Here is a 12,998-nt window from a genome sequence, read left to right as displayed (position 1 = left end):
CATAACTCAGAGAGGAAGTCAAAAATCAGGCTTCCTCTGGTTGTAACTTTTCTTTGTACTTTTCTGATGTAATTCATTATTTCTGGTTTGTAATAATTTGTAATAAACATTTGGGGACTGGCTAGTGAAAAGGGTTGGGTAACTATGTATGCTCAAGGGTAGAAAACATGCCTATAGGACTGTTTTAAATTCTTTATGTTCAATTCTGCATTTTTTAGACACCATGTCTGTAGGGTTTATCTCAATTTCTTCATGGTCAATGTCACACCTAGATAACCTGCCTATAGGACTTATTTACATACTGTATGCCACTATCATGCTTTAGGTTCTAAACGGCTATAAATAAGTATCATGTTCATAACATCGAAATCAACAACATATAGAAATCATGCCTATAGGGATTCCCAAGTAAATATGGTTCGTTTCCATTCACATTCAATATTAAATATCATGTTCATAGGGTTTAAAATCAGCAATAGTAGATACAATCGCCTGCAGAATCTGAAACTTGTTCAATTTAAGATCGGTCTATTCTAAATCAGTTTTAAATAATCTAATTCCCTTCTTTAACGAGGTTTAGCAAGCATGCCTATAGGATTTCAAACAATTCATTTTGAGTTATTACTTTTTCGCCATATTCTGAATCAATTAGACATCATGCCTATAGGATCCCATCTAAACACTTAGGCAAGCCTTAGAGTAATAACCATTAAAAACTGAATCCGCCTTTGTTAATTGCTACAACCAGCAGGCAGCCCTGATTCAGACTTCTTATCTGAGTTATGTAATAAACAGATCTACTTCAATAATCAAACTCCCCTCATCTTTAGTATTTTAATTAGACCTAAAAAGTATGTGCAATTCATGCTAGTTATGTGTTTTTTTGTTTAAGGAGGTGTATATGGGCCTTTATCTGTTTATATGCTTTCCACAACATGCAGTATGTGTTTTGTATGTCGCCTTAGATTTTTACCCTTTGAAACCAATCAGCCTAATATCCCTCCCCCTTAGGAATAGTAGTCCTAAGCTCCTCCGGGACTGATAAGAATGGGACGGGTAATAGCATGCAATAGTAATCGAGACCAATCCGTGCTTTAATACCTTAACGGGGTGGGAAGGGTAGATATGGATATGATGACCGGTGCGCTAATACCATGTGTATCCCCTCTTTTGAGAAGTGTCATACCGGGTATCACATTGATTTGATCCATATTAAATATAAACGTAGGACTCCTTTTCCCTTTATTTGCAAATTCCATTTTTAAAACTCTTCTTTTAATTGTTCTTTCTTTTATGTGTTTAAATCCCCTAATATTTGAGCTCATACTTGTCTATTTGCTAAATTCACAATAAACTGTCTGGCCGGGAACCACACTAGTGGATCCCGAGGGGTGCCTAACACCTTCCCCTTGGGATAATTTCAAGTCCTTACCCTATCTCTAGTTATTCAAACGAAACTTAGAATTGAACCCTATTGGTGTCCTAATGCACCTTAAATCATTAGGTGGCGACTCTTCAAAATTGCAAAAACTCAGCTCCCAAAAGGAACGAGTTGTCCCATATCAAATGTCATAAACCTGATTTCGCGAGAAAAAAGGGGCGCGACAGTGGTCATTGGTCGAGTTTTGAGGATCATAAATAGGTTGTGGTATGTTCTGATGAGTGTGATAGGTAGTGGTTTGTGGGTACTAGGTAGGAAGATGTTGGTGCTGAGGAGGAGTGCGTACTGGTAGAATATTAGGATTTTGGAGAGGAGGTGTGTATTGATGAGGTGCCGGAGGATTTTGTGGACGTTGGTTTGGCGTATTTTGAGGAGGTGCTGGGTTTTGAGCATTTTGTTGGTTAACGTCTGGGATGTTTAGGGTGAGGGGGAGTTTTCCAAGTTACGGACCTACTCAAGTTCCCCTTGTAACTCCAGTATTTTCTACTCCAATCGTAGGACCAAATCATTCTGGGCTGGAGTACTCCGACAGTCTGAAGTTTCAATATTCTCAGCATTTTCTTTTCGGATACCACTCAAATCATCCATCTTAACTTTTCCTCTGCTTTTTGGATTACTCAGAAGAGGAGGAGGTGAAGGGCCTCTAGATCTGGTGTGATTTGCTGATGATGCCAGTATGTGCGAACCAACCTTAGGGGATGGAAATAATAAAAAAATAAAGAAAAAAAATGGTAAACAAGTCAGTAAGGATTCTAAAAATATTTGCAGTATTTAAACACATGTTGCGGGAATGTAAATCCAAGTCCTAATTTGGGAGTCTCGTTGTGCCCGAGGTAGGCCTAGCGACACGTTGATTTGGAGAATTTCAGTGCCAATAATTGCCTTATTTCATTAATGTAAAAATAGATGAATCTAAAATGACACTAAATAAGATAAGTTACTGATAACATTTGGCCTTATTACATTTGAAAAAGTAAACAAACCTAATCTACTTGGTCACAGAAGGACCTTCTCCAGACTGGATGTTTTTGACTTCGTCGATCAAATTCCCCAGTTCGTGCAGGTTCAGAAATAGGTATGCCCTTGCTAAATGTCCTCCTTCGCTTCCTTCGACGTTCTGGCAATCAATGACTCTCTTCCTTATTTTCCCCTCGAATTCCATCAGACTGTACTCCAGATATTCCAACCTTTCGCTTGATCTAATAGCCATCACTCTCCATTCATTAATTAGTTCTATATCGGTCTTGAGTCGCTCCAAATGCTCGACCTCGGACTCATGAACTCTTTTGCGCAGTTTGTTATATTTCACTTATGCTTCAGCAACTTCATCTGTGACTCTATTTCCTTGGCCAACCCTTGGCTCGAATATTCCTGGTATGTTATCTTCTAACCATGATGGTTAAAAGCACACATGACTGGCATGATATCGATTTGGATCGATGGTATCCTTTTCCACGATAATTTTCAAATGCCACATATCCTGAGCTTCACATTTGTATGGGACATCGTCATCCTAAAAATCTGCCCTGTAATGACTCATTTTAGTAACTCACGGTATGACCTGCTTCCTGCCTACTTGTCTTATAACCCTGATGGAAGCATAAGGGTATATGTCCCTTAACCCGATCACTACCAAATGTGGAACATCCCTAGATCTGATGATGAACTCATCGGTAGGAAACTATTCGAACATCCATTGAACCTGATCCTCGGTCAAATTACTGAAAAACTACGCTCATCCTATAGCATTTTCGGGTTGGGCAAACCTGTCTGGGATATAAGTCATTCTCTTAGGATGATGGAAAGCTATGTGATCATTCCACGGCCTTCGTGGAAGCTCTTGACGGTATTGACCTTTTTGGAGATGCTCTAACAACCAAACTTGTAGCAGCAGATTACAACCTTCGAAGTATTTGTATCCCTTCTGACAGCGCTCTAAGGCCCGGTATATGTCTACTATGATCATAGGGACAATGGTATATGTCTGCCCCTTGATCCCATCCATCAAGGTTTTGGTTACCATTGCCAGTCTGGTGTGGATTCTATCCCCTTGGGTTGGGAACACTATCATCCAAGAAGCAGACGACGAACACAAAAACCCTGAGGTGAACCAACCCAAGGAAGTGATGGAGAATTCGTCATAAAAAATACGATAAGATCTGCTGTGACCATATCGTTCTTAGAGGAAGTTGAAAGGTATGTAAGATTTCTTCAAGCACTCCAAATCCTCATTCTTTTTCAGACACATCATCTTCAGAAACCCCCTAGTAGTGCAATTTTCCAGCACCAATAAACCAGGACTATCCCAAGTTAGCCCAACGAATTCCCCTATTTCTTCCAAAAGATGGGTCATTTCTATGTTTCCAAAGAGAAACACGGCTCTTTCTTTGTCCCAGAACATTATGACAGCTTCGATCAACATGTTGTTCAACTGGAGGTCCAATAGAGAAGGCAAATTTCCCAAGACCCTTTTCACATGATTTTTATCACTTGGTGGAAGATCCTCCCACCAATCTAGCAACAGTGGTGGTATGTTACGGACCATGCCAAACCTAGGGACTTCGTGCCTCATTTTCTGGCCCTTTTCCCCTCCAGATTCAACTATTTATACAACAATGATTAGTGTATTGGCACTTATTTCTTCAAAATTAATGCACAAAATCGTGGTTGCATCCGTTGGGATTGTGAAAAACCCGGTGGACTTTTGGACGAGGCTTGTCTTAAAGGGTTATTATGTGGACAACATATTAACCCGGCTAGGTTTGACCATGATGCATGTACAATTAATTAGAGTAAGGTTTCTATTGAGGTCTAGACTGGTACCCTCAAGTGGACAACTTGAGGGAAAAAGGCACGGAACCGTCGATTGCACCGCTGATCGATTAGTTTTATCGCAAATAAGCCTTTCCGAATTTAAAGGGTGATATATAGGAAGGGCGCAAACACTCATCAAGCGTTGCTATAGGATTGATTACGTACAAGTGGAATGTGATGTTGAGCATGATTTATGCAACAATAAATAGCATGTTGTCACATATTTGCACGTTAAAAACGATAAATGCTGTATTTAATAATTGAAAGACGTTTAAGAAAGAAAACAAGGAGACAAGTCAGTTTCTGTAGTAAAGAAAATCATAAGTGTTTGAAAATAGGCAATTAAATCCAGATAAAGGGGAAAAGGGAAAGGGGCCACACATATTAACAGAATAAAGCATGCTTAAGACTAATTCACAAAAAGTAAGTTTGTTATGGTAAGAGCCTAATTATCCCCAACAGAGTCGTCATGCTGTCGCGCCCCCTTTTCCCTCGCGGAATCCGAGTTTCAATATTTTGGGACAACTCCTTTCCTTTTAGAATTAGGTAAGAGGTTTGAAGAGTCGTCACCTAATGGATTAAGGTGTGTTAGGGCACCTAGAGCAAATAACTCATGTACTAGTTTACATCACCAAAGATTGGGTAAGGGCTCGAAATTACCTTGAGGGGAAGATGTTAGGAACCCTTCGAGGTCCACAACGATAGGTCCCGACCAAACTCAATTTAAGCGAACTAGTCTTTAAGGAAATAAAGCAGTTTAAACAAATAGAGATTATTTGAAAACGGGAATTAAAGGGGTGCTAAGGTTATTAGCCTATAGGATCACTTCCATGCAATTCTCAGTAACCTTCCCCAAATTGACGTATTACGCGTAGCATTAGAGCACATGTCATCATCTCATTTACTACCCAATTACCCTCCCCTTTTCAATTATTACCTAAGCATTCTAATAACATAAAGTACGTACCTTATGCGTGCACTACCCGTCCCTTACCTCTGGCCCTGGAGGTATTTAGGACCTCTATTTAAGGCGGTTCTAGACTCACCAATGTTGTTTAAAAGGAGAAAATTAAACGACAAACAAAAGTCAAGTAGGACTGCCACATAAGAAGCAATTAAGTGGGCTCATGTTAACCTCCACAAATACACAAACAAATGTACGCTATTCAAACAAGCAATTTTAAGTGATTTTAGGATCCTATAGGCAGGACATCTAAGCGACAACAAAAGTCAAGTAGGACTGTCACATAAGGAGCAATTAAGTGGGCTCATGTTAACCTCCGAAAATAGACAAATAAATATACGCTGTTCAAACAAGCAATTTTAAATGATTTTAGGATCATATGGGCAGAACATCTAAATTAGCACAAATAGAATATACATCAGTTTTATTAAAGCGAGCAGACGAGTATCTATCAGTTTGCCTACTAATTTTGTTAATATTATGAATTCGGGCATATTTCAAACAAGCAATCACAGTTTTTAGACTCAAAATTTTAATTAACCTACAAGCTTGCTTAAATAATAGTGGGGCAGAACCCTATAGACATGGTATCTACGCTGTAAACCAGTTACTGATTTTAACAGGCAGATTTTATCTTTAAATCCTATAGGCATGCTTTCTAAGTGCTGAAATGGGTTACAAACATTATTCCCTATAAGAATGATATCTAAGTATTAAGACTGATTTTATACATTCCATATAGGCATGATATCTAAGTGAGTAAAGGCGTTAATAAGTTGCCAAGTCAGTTCAATAAAGAATATCCCAGAAACAAGATCTCTAATATATGGTTCTTTGATGCAGAATTGATAAATGACTTAGAAGCAGGATTTCTAGGATGCAAAGTGTGAAAATTCAAGATTACAAGTAATGAGATAAGTCCTATAGGCATGGTTTCTAATGACATGCACATAAAAGAATCACCACAATAACCTATAGGCATGATTTCTACCCGAATTTGATATAAGATATATATAAAGATCCCTACCCAGCTTTCACTAATAACCCCATATCTGTTTTTACAAGGATTATTACATTATTAACGACCAATATGAATGAATTACACAAAGCTATCTATAACACTATAGGGAGCCTTGGCAGGCCCAACGTCAACCTAGAATCCAGGCCTTCAAGCAAATCTGACGCCCACAGGTAGTCCGTAATACACAAAATGGGTTTCTGGTGTGTCAAAGTTCCCAAGGGCCTTAGGGACCCCGGGCAATGCTCACACCAGAGCCTTTCAAAGAAAACAGTTTTGTAACAGATTGAAGGTCATCCCCAGTGTGTCAGAGTTCGGGGAGTCTCATGGATCCTAAGCAATGCTCACACTGGGGGTGGTAGGACCTTAGATAACTAAGAGTAGAGGTTTGAAAATAGTACATAAGGGTAGGGGATAGTTTTAGAAAAAGAGTTTAATTTTTAGAAGCATATAAGTTCAAATTAAAAGACTACAAATAGAACAGAAACCATATTTTAGCAAATTGGTTCAGACATAGACACCAGTAATTGAACCATCGCAACAAGAACAAAAACACTTAAATTGCAGACATGATTAAACAAGTTCTGCATAGAGCTTAAAATTGGATCAAATAAAGTTTTACATTGCCAGAAGATGACTTAAATATCACTAGGTGGAGCCATATAAACATATATTAAGCAGAGATAAACATGCTGAAGTTAAAATGACTAATTAGACATCCATACAGAATATGTGGGATAGTAGGAATTAAACATGCTAGTTTCAGAACAAGCAAACAAGTGTCATGGATCAAACAGAAACATGCTAAGTTAAACTAACTATAGTAGTACATAGAACATGACATGAATTAAGGCATGCTAGTTAAGGGAGCAATACACAGGAAAACATGGGGCAAACAGAATCATGTCGAGGTCTAACTACATAGCATATAGAAGAGAACATGATAACAGAAACGGAGGCATACCCGTTAAGGAGATAGCAAACAGGAAGGTGAATACAAATGAAATCCAAGAGTCTAGCCTTGGCTTTCAGCCGGCTAGACAGTGCATCAATTCAAAGAAATTTAAGTTGTGTAAGTGTGTAAGTAAGAGTTGTGTGTATCAGTGTGCATGGGTGTTTTTCTCTATTATTCCGTGTGTGTTCATGTGTTTTAAACATCAGAATATGGTGGTTTATATAGCATTCAGCAGAGTGAAACAAATAAGGCAAAGAAAATTAAGAGTTCACAAATAAGGTATGCAAATCATTCAACCAATTAATTAAGGCTAAACCCAATCAATTAATACGTCAGAATCCGGGAAATATCACTTAGATTATGGAGAATCAATTAACAGGAAAGATTGAAGTTTAATAAGGTAAGAAATAAGTTAGAGACCATTTATAGGTCGGTCAGAACAAATCAAAACCCATAAATCAGACCAGTAACATAATTAAGGAAGGCAATACCAATTATAAGTCACATATAAGGAAAGAATAAATAAAAATATCAGAAAGATACCAATTTTAAAAAGAAAATATAATTTCAAACCCTAATTAGGCAAATAAATCAATTTATTTAACTAGACCAAAGTGAACGGGCAAGAATAGTGAGACAAATAATCGAATAACGGAAAATGTTAAGCATATCGAAATGCAGAGATGAAACATCAAGCAAAGAAATTAGTTGAACAGTAAAGAAGAGAGGCTAGAGTTGAACCTTTAAGCATTTTAAAACATTTGCAGAAACCTAAAAGATGAAACCCTAGTTCTTAGGGAAAAAGTGAAACTGGTAGATAATAGCGATAAAAACAAAAGAATCTTAAAGGAAAACGATTGAATAAACTCCAAACACTTCATATCTAAAGAGATCTGAACCTATTTGGCCAAAAATAGTTAGGTTTGTGCAAAAATAAACAAAGGTGTAAAAATCGAGTTTTAGAGCGGAGATTTGAAGCCACGAAAACACAAAAATGATAATACTCACAAACAAATGGTGAATACAGACGGATTCATCAGAAGATTGAGGGATTTGAACCAAGTCTGTTCGAATCCCTTTGAGATTCCATCAAACAACAAAGAAATGGAACAATTAGTAGAGATAAAAGGCTGGATATGGCCTAAGATCGAAGAGAAACCCCATGGATTGAAGGGGGTTTAGGTGACGACAGGCTAGGGTTAGGGAGAGGTTGAGATAGAAGAGAGGAAGGGGGGATTTAGGGGCAGTGGAATTGGGAAATGAATATGGTTTGGGGAGTTATGGGTAATTAAAAATGGTAATAACATCCTGGACCGTTGATCTCTAAGATCAAAGGTCATGATTTGATCTGAGGTTAGGCGGGTTTAAAGATTGGGTTATTGGGTATTGGATCAAGGTTATGATTTAATTGGGCTGGAGTAATAATTTGGGCCAGGTCCGAAATTTAATCAAATTAAAATAGGCTATTTGTTAAATACCTAATTAATTTAATAAAATAATTTATCAAAATAGCTAATAAATGATTAAAATGATTTAAAATAACTATTTAGTATTATAAAAATATAAAAGGTCATTTTGTGTAAAATAAAGTAATTATGCACATATGGGCTATTATTGCAAAGTTATTGCAATTATAGCCTACAAATATAAATAGGGTTATTCATAAGATAATAAAGCTTAATATAAATATAATTTTAAAAAATTAAGCAATAAAATTATTATAAAACCATTTGTGATGCAATTAGTAATTATTTATATAATAAAAATGCTAGGATAAATTAATTAAAAATCCTTTAAAATGCAGAAATTATGGAAAAATATTGATTGATGTACATGCATTGCTTTGAAGATATACATGCATTTTGAAAATAGTATAGGGAATAATTTGTATCAACATATACACTGTTTGAACAAAAGCTATTGGGTTCAGTCAATCCCCTAGTTCGACTAGTCTCTTGTCTGTGATGTTGAAGGAACAACCAACATTAAAAAAACAATATCAAAGCATCTCAGAGTATTTTAAGTGCTTGTCACTATATGAGAAAGAACTTAATGAGTGGAATGCTTTAAGGGGCAAATGCACAGATAGCCATTCTCAGTAAAGCTATTTAAAGACTAGCCAGTACTTATTTTGTTCTGAAATTTTAAATTAAATTTTTTAACTTTAGGATAATTTATGACATTTTTGTCCTAAAAATTAAACTGAAATTTAGGACGCATTGGCTAATTCCTGAAAAACAGCCTTTTAGAGTGGCTAACTAGTGCCATTTCTACCTGCTTTTAAGTGGTGTCCATATTGTTTTTTCTTTTTGTTGTTTGGGAGTACTAAAAATTTTCACATTATTGAATTTGAATATGCATTGTTGGATTGGATTCTATGACCTCGCCCCTAAATCAAGAGTTGGTCGACGACATAGAGGATACACAATCGAAGAAGACGAAGAGGAACAGAGAAAAAAGGCATATGTAATAACCTAGAAATCAGAAGACCTGTGTAGGTTATATCGGGCTCAACAAGAAATTGGGCCAATATGTTATATTGGTCCAATAAACAAATAAGAAGCCCAAAATACAAAATAAAGTGTGACCCAAACTATTTAATATCCAGTCCATTTTCTTGTAGCATAATGGATACAACTGGAAGGCACTTGTTCCTTCCAGAATATCAGTATCCAAATGCAATGTATAGTTGTACATGTCATAGTGCAAACATGATTAGGACAACAAATTAATAATTACACATTTGTACTTAGTACAACTATAATTCTCCCTAGTTTGATTCTTAAAATAGGTGTATAAATATGCATTCTGTACAGTCTATTATTCATCAAAAGAAAAGGAAATTTTCCTAAATCTCTATGTGGTATCAGAGCAGTAGCTATCTGAAACTCTTTTGCCTACATTTCTTTTTCTTCTTTCTCTTTTTTTTTGAAATGGCACCAAACTCCACAGATGACTCCTCAAATATTTATGCAGCTAGAACAGTTAACCAACCAGCTGCTATCGTCATCGATTCCACTCACCTCTATTATCTTCATCCATCTGATTCACCAAGAATGGTTCTTTTCAACTCAGTTTTTGATGGAAAAGGATATGGAGGATGGCGTAGAGCCATAATTATTGCACTCTCTGCCAAGAACAAACTTGGTTTCATCGATGGAACATTTTCTGAATCAGATGCAAATTCAACTGATTTCAAGCAGTGGAATCGTTGCAATGATATGGTTATATCATGGATTTTAAACTCTCTATCTAAGGACATAGCTGAAAGAATTCTAAAACTGCAAATGAGATTTGGAAAGAACTTGAAGTTAGATTCGGGCAATGTAACAGTGCTCAACTTTATCAATTACAAAAGGAGTTGAGTGATATAGTGCAGGGAACCTCTGTTATAGCAGGATACTATACAAAGGTAAAAAGGATTTGGGATGAGTTAGATACCTTGAATACTTGTGTGCATTGTACTTGTGACTGCAAATGTGGAGGAAAATCAAAGACTTTGAAGTCCCTTCAAGATGGTAGGCTCATCCAATTCCTCATGGGACTTAATGATATCTATTCAGCTGTGAGGAGTAACATTCTAATGCTTACCCCTCTTCCTAGTGTCAATCAAGTCTACTCTCTTCTCATTCAAGATGAGTAACAAAGGGAAATTCATGTTGCACAACACCCTGTCGAAACTGCTTTTCTGGCAGGAAATCAACAAACCTATTTTCAAAAGTATGCTAATGGAGATGGAAAATTCAAAGCAAACCTTGAAGGAAAAAAAAAGTAACATGCTGTGCAACTATTGCAAGAAACCTGGCCATTCCATTGACAAATGCTATAGAATCATTGGTTTTCTCTCCACTTTCAAGTTCACCAAATCCAAAAAATATCATGGAGGAACTCACATCAATGCAACAATTATGCCTGAAGAAAACACAATTTTTTCAGCAAACACAATGGTGGAAAATACAGGAGGTAAGGCAATAACTCAAGAACAGTTCAGTCAGCTTTATCAACTTCTTCAACAAGTAAAGGTGCAACATGTTGAGCAGATTTCTAATGCAAATGCTAGTGCCAACTGTGCAGGTAAAACCGTTAATGCACCTAATCTATATTGTCTTTCTTGTTTTTCTTACATGAATTCTACCTCCTGGATAATAGATTCAGGAGCTTTAGAACATATGACTTTTGATCATTTCATTTTATTTAATCTGAAGCCTTTAACCAAATCTCTATACGTCAATCTGCCGAATTCATATAAGGTTAAGGTCAGTCAAAATTGGTAGTGTACATGTTCTACTAGATTTAATCCTAAACAATGTGTTGTATGTTCAAGATTTCATGTTTAATCTAATTTCAGTTCACAAACTCACTAAACAACTCATGTGTACCTTGTTTTTCTCATCTTTTGGTACATTCTTGCAGGGCCCTTCACTGAAGAGGTCAGTGGTAGTTGGTGAAGTGAAAGAAGGTCTATATCTACTTAATCTAGTCTCTCTAAGTCCCCGGACTAGCTCATGGAAATCAATCAGTTTTTAAGTCTTTTTTAGATTGCAACAACCTTAAGGAGGACATTGTGTCTCATTCAATTTCTTGTTTAGCTAGAGTCAATTCTAATGTAAGTCTATGGCACAAAAGATTGGGGCACATGACCCTATCTAGAATGCAAAATCTATCAAGTTTTCATTTTTCTTCCCTTGCCACATTTAATCATCCTTGTGATGTATGTTCTCAAGCTAGGCAGGCAAAGTTGCCTTTTCATTCAAGTCATATAAACACAACTTCCATTTTTCAACTAATTCATGTTGATACTTGGGGACCTTACAAGCTCCCAACGCATGACGTTTATAGATATTGTTTGACTATAGTGGATGACTATAGTAGAGCAACTTGGACCTATCTTTTACAAACAAAAAGTAATGTTTTTTCAGTTTTAAAATCTTTTCTGATAATGGTAGAAAGACAGTTTGCCACAAAAGTTAAAATCATTCGTTCCGATAATGCGTTAGAATTAGGCTCGGGCTCTATTCTTTCAAAAAAAAAAATCCTCTAATGGAATCATTCATCAAACCTCTTGTGTTGCCATACCACAACAAAATGGAGTGGTTGAGCGAAAACACAAACATCTTCTAGAGACATGCAGGGCTCTATTATTTCAATCTAATCTCCCCACCATGTATTGGGGTGATTGTTTGTTAACTGCTACTTTTCTAATAAATCGATTTCCCTCTAGAGTTCTTAATTTCAAAACACCTTTTGAAATACTTTTTGGAAAAGTTCCATCTTATGATTTTTTAAAATATTTTGGTTGTCTATGTTATGCATCTACTTTACCTCATCACAGAACAAAACTTGAATCTAGATCTGTCAATTGTGTTTTTATAGGTTATCCTTTTGGAAAGAAAGACTACAAATTGCTGGATCTTCACTCTAAAGCCATTTTTACTTCACGAGATGTTATTTTTTATGAGGACATAACAACCAATTTTTCCTAAAGAAGTTTCTACTATTCAAGACCCAAATCACTCTTTTTCTCAGTCTGATATCCATTTTTCCACAGAATCCGATTCTAGCTCCCCTATACAACCTTCAATAACTCACCTCGCATAGCTCCTACCTCATTTCCTATCTCCAAGGATATTTCCTCTCCATCTTCCCTACCTCTTCAACCTGAACTAAGGCGGTCTACTAGGGACCACAATCCACCATCATATCTGGCAGATTATGTGTGCAATGTTGTGTACTTGACTGATCTAACCAAATTTTGTCTTGCAGCACCAATCTCACCTACTGCTATAAATTTCACTGACCTCTCTCC

General features: G+C 36.6%; 1 protein-coding gene across 1 annotated transcript; it reads left to right on the top strand.

Annotated features, from left to right (window-relative positions):
• Positions 1 to 10,125: 10,125 nt before the first annotated feature.
• On the top strand, positions 10,126 to 10,835 carry LOC142165755 (uncharacterized). Its single transcript, XM_075224127.1, has 2 exons — positions 10,126 to 10,518; positions 10,572 to 10,835. The coding sequence occupies exons 1-2, from the start codon at positions 10,126 to 10,128 to the stop codon at positions 10,833 to 10,835; spliced, it is 657 nt and encodes a 218-aa protein (XP_075080228.1).
• The last annotated feature ends 2,163 nt before the right edge of the window (positions 10,836 to 12,998 follow it).

Source organism: Nicotiana tabacum, chromosome 11 (assembly GCF_000715075.1).
Source record: "Nicotiana tabacum cultivar K326 chromosome 11, ASM71507v2, whole genome shotgun sequence".
Classification (NCBI taxonomy): Eukaryota; Viridiplantae; Streptophyta; class Magnoliopsida; order Solanales; family Solanaceae; genus Nicotiana; species Nicotiana tabacum.
This window is presented reverse-complemented; position numbering and strand designations above follow the sequence as displayed.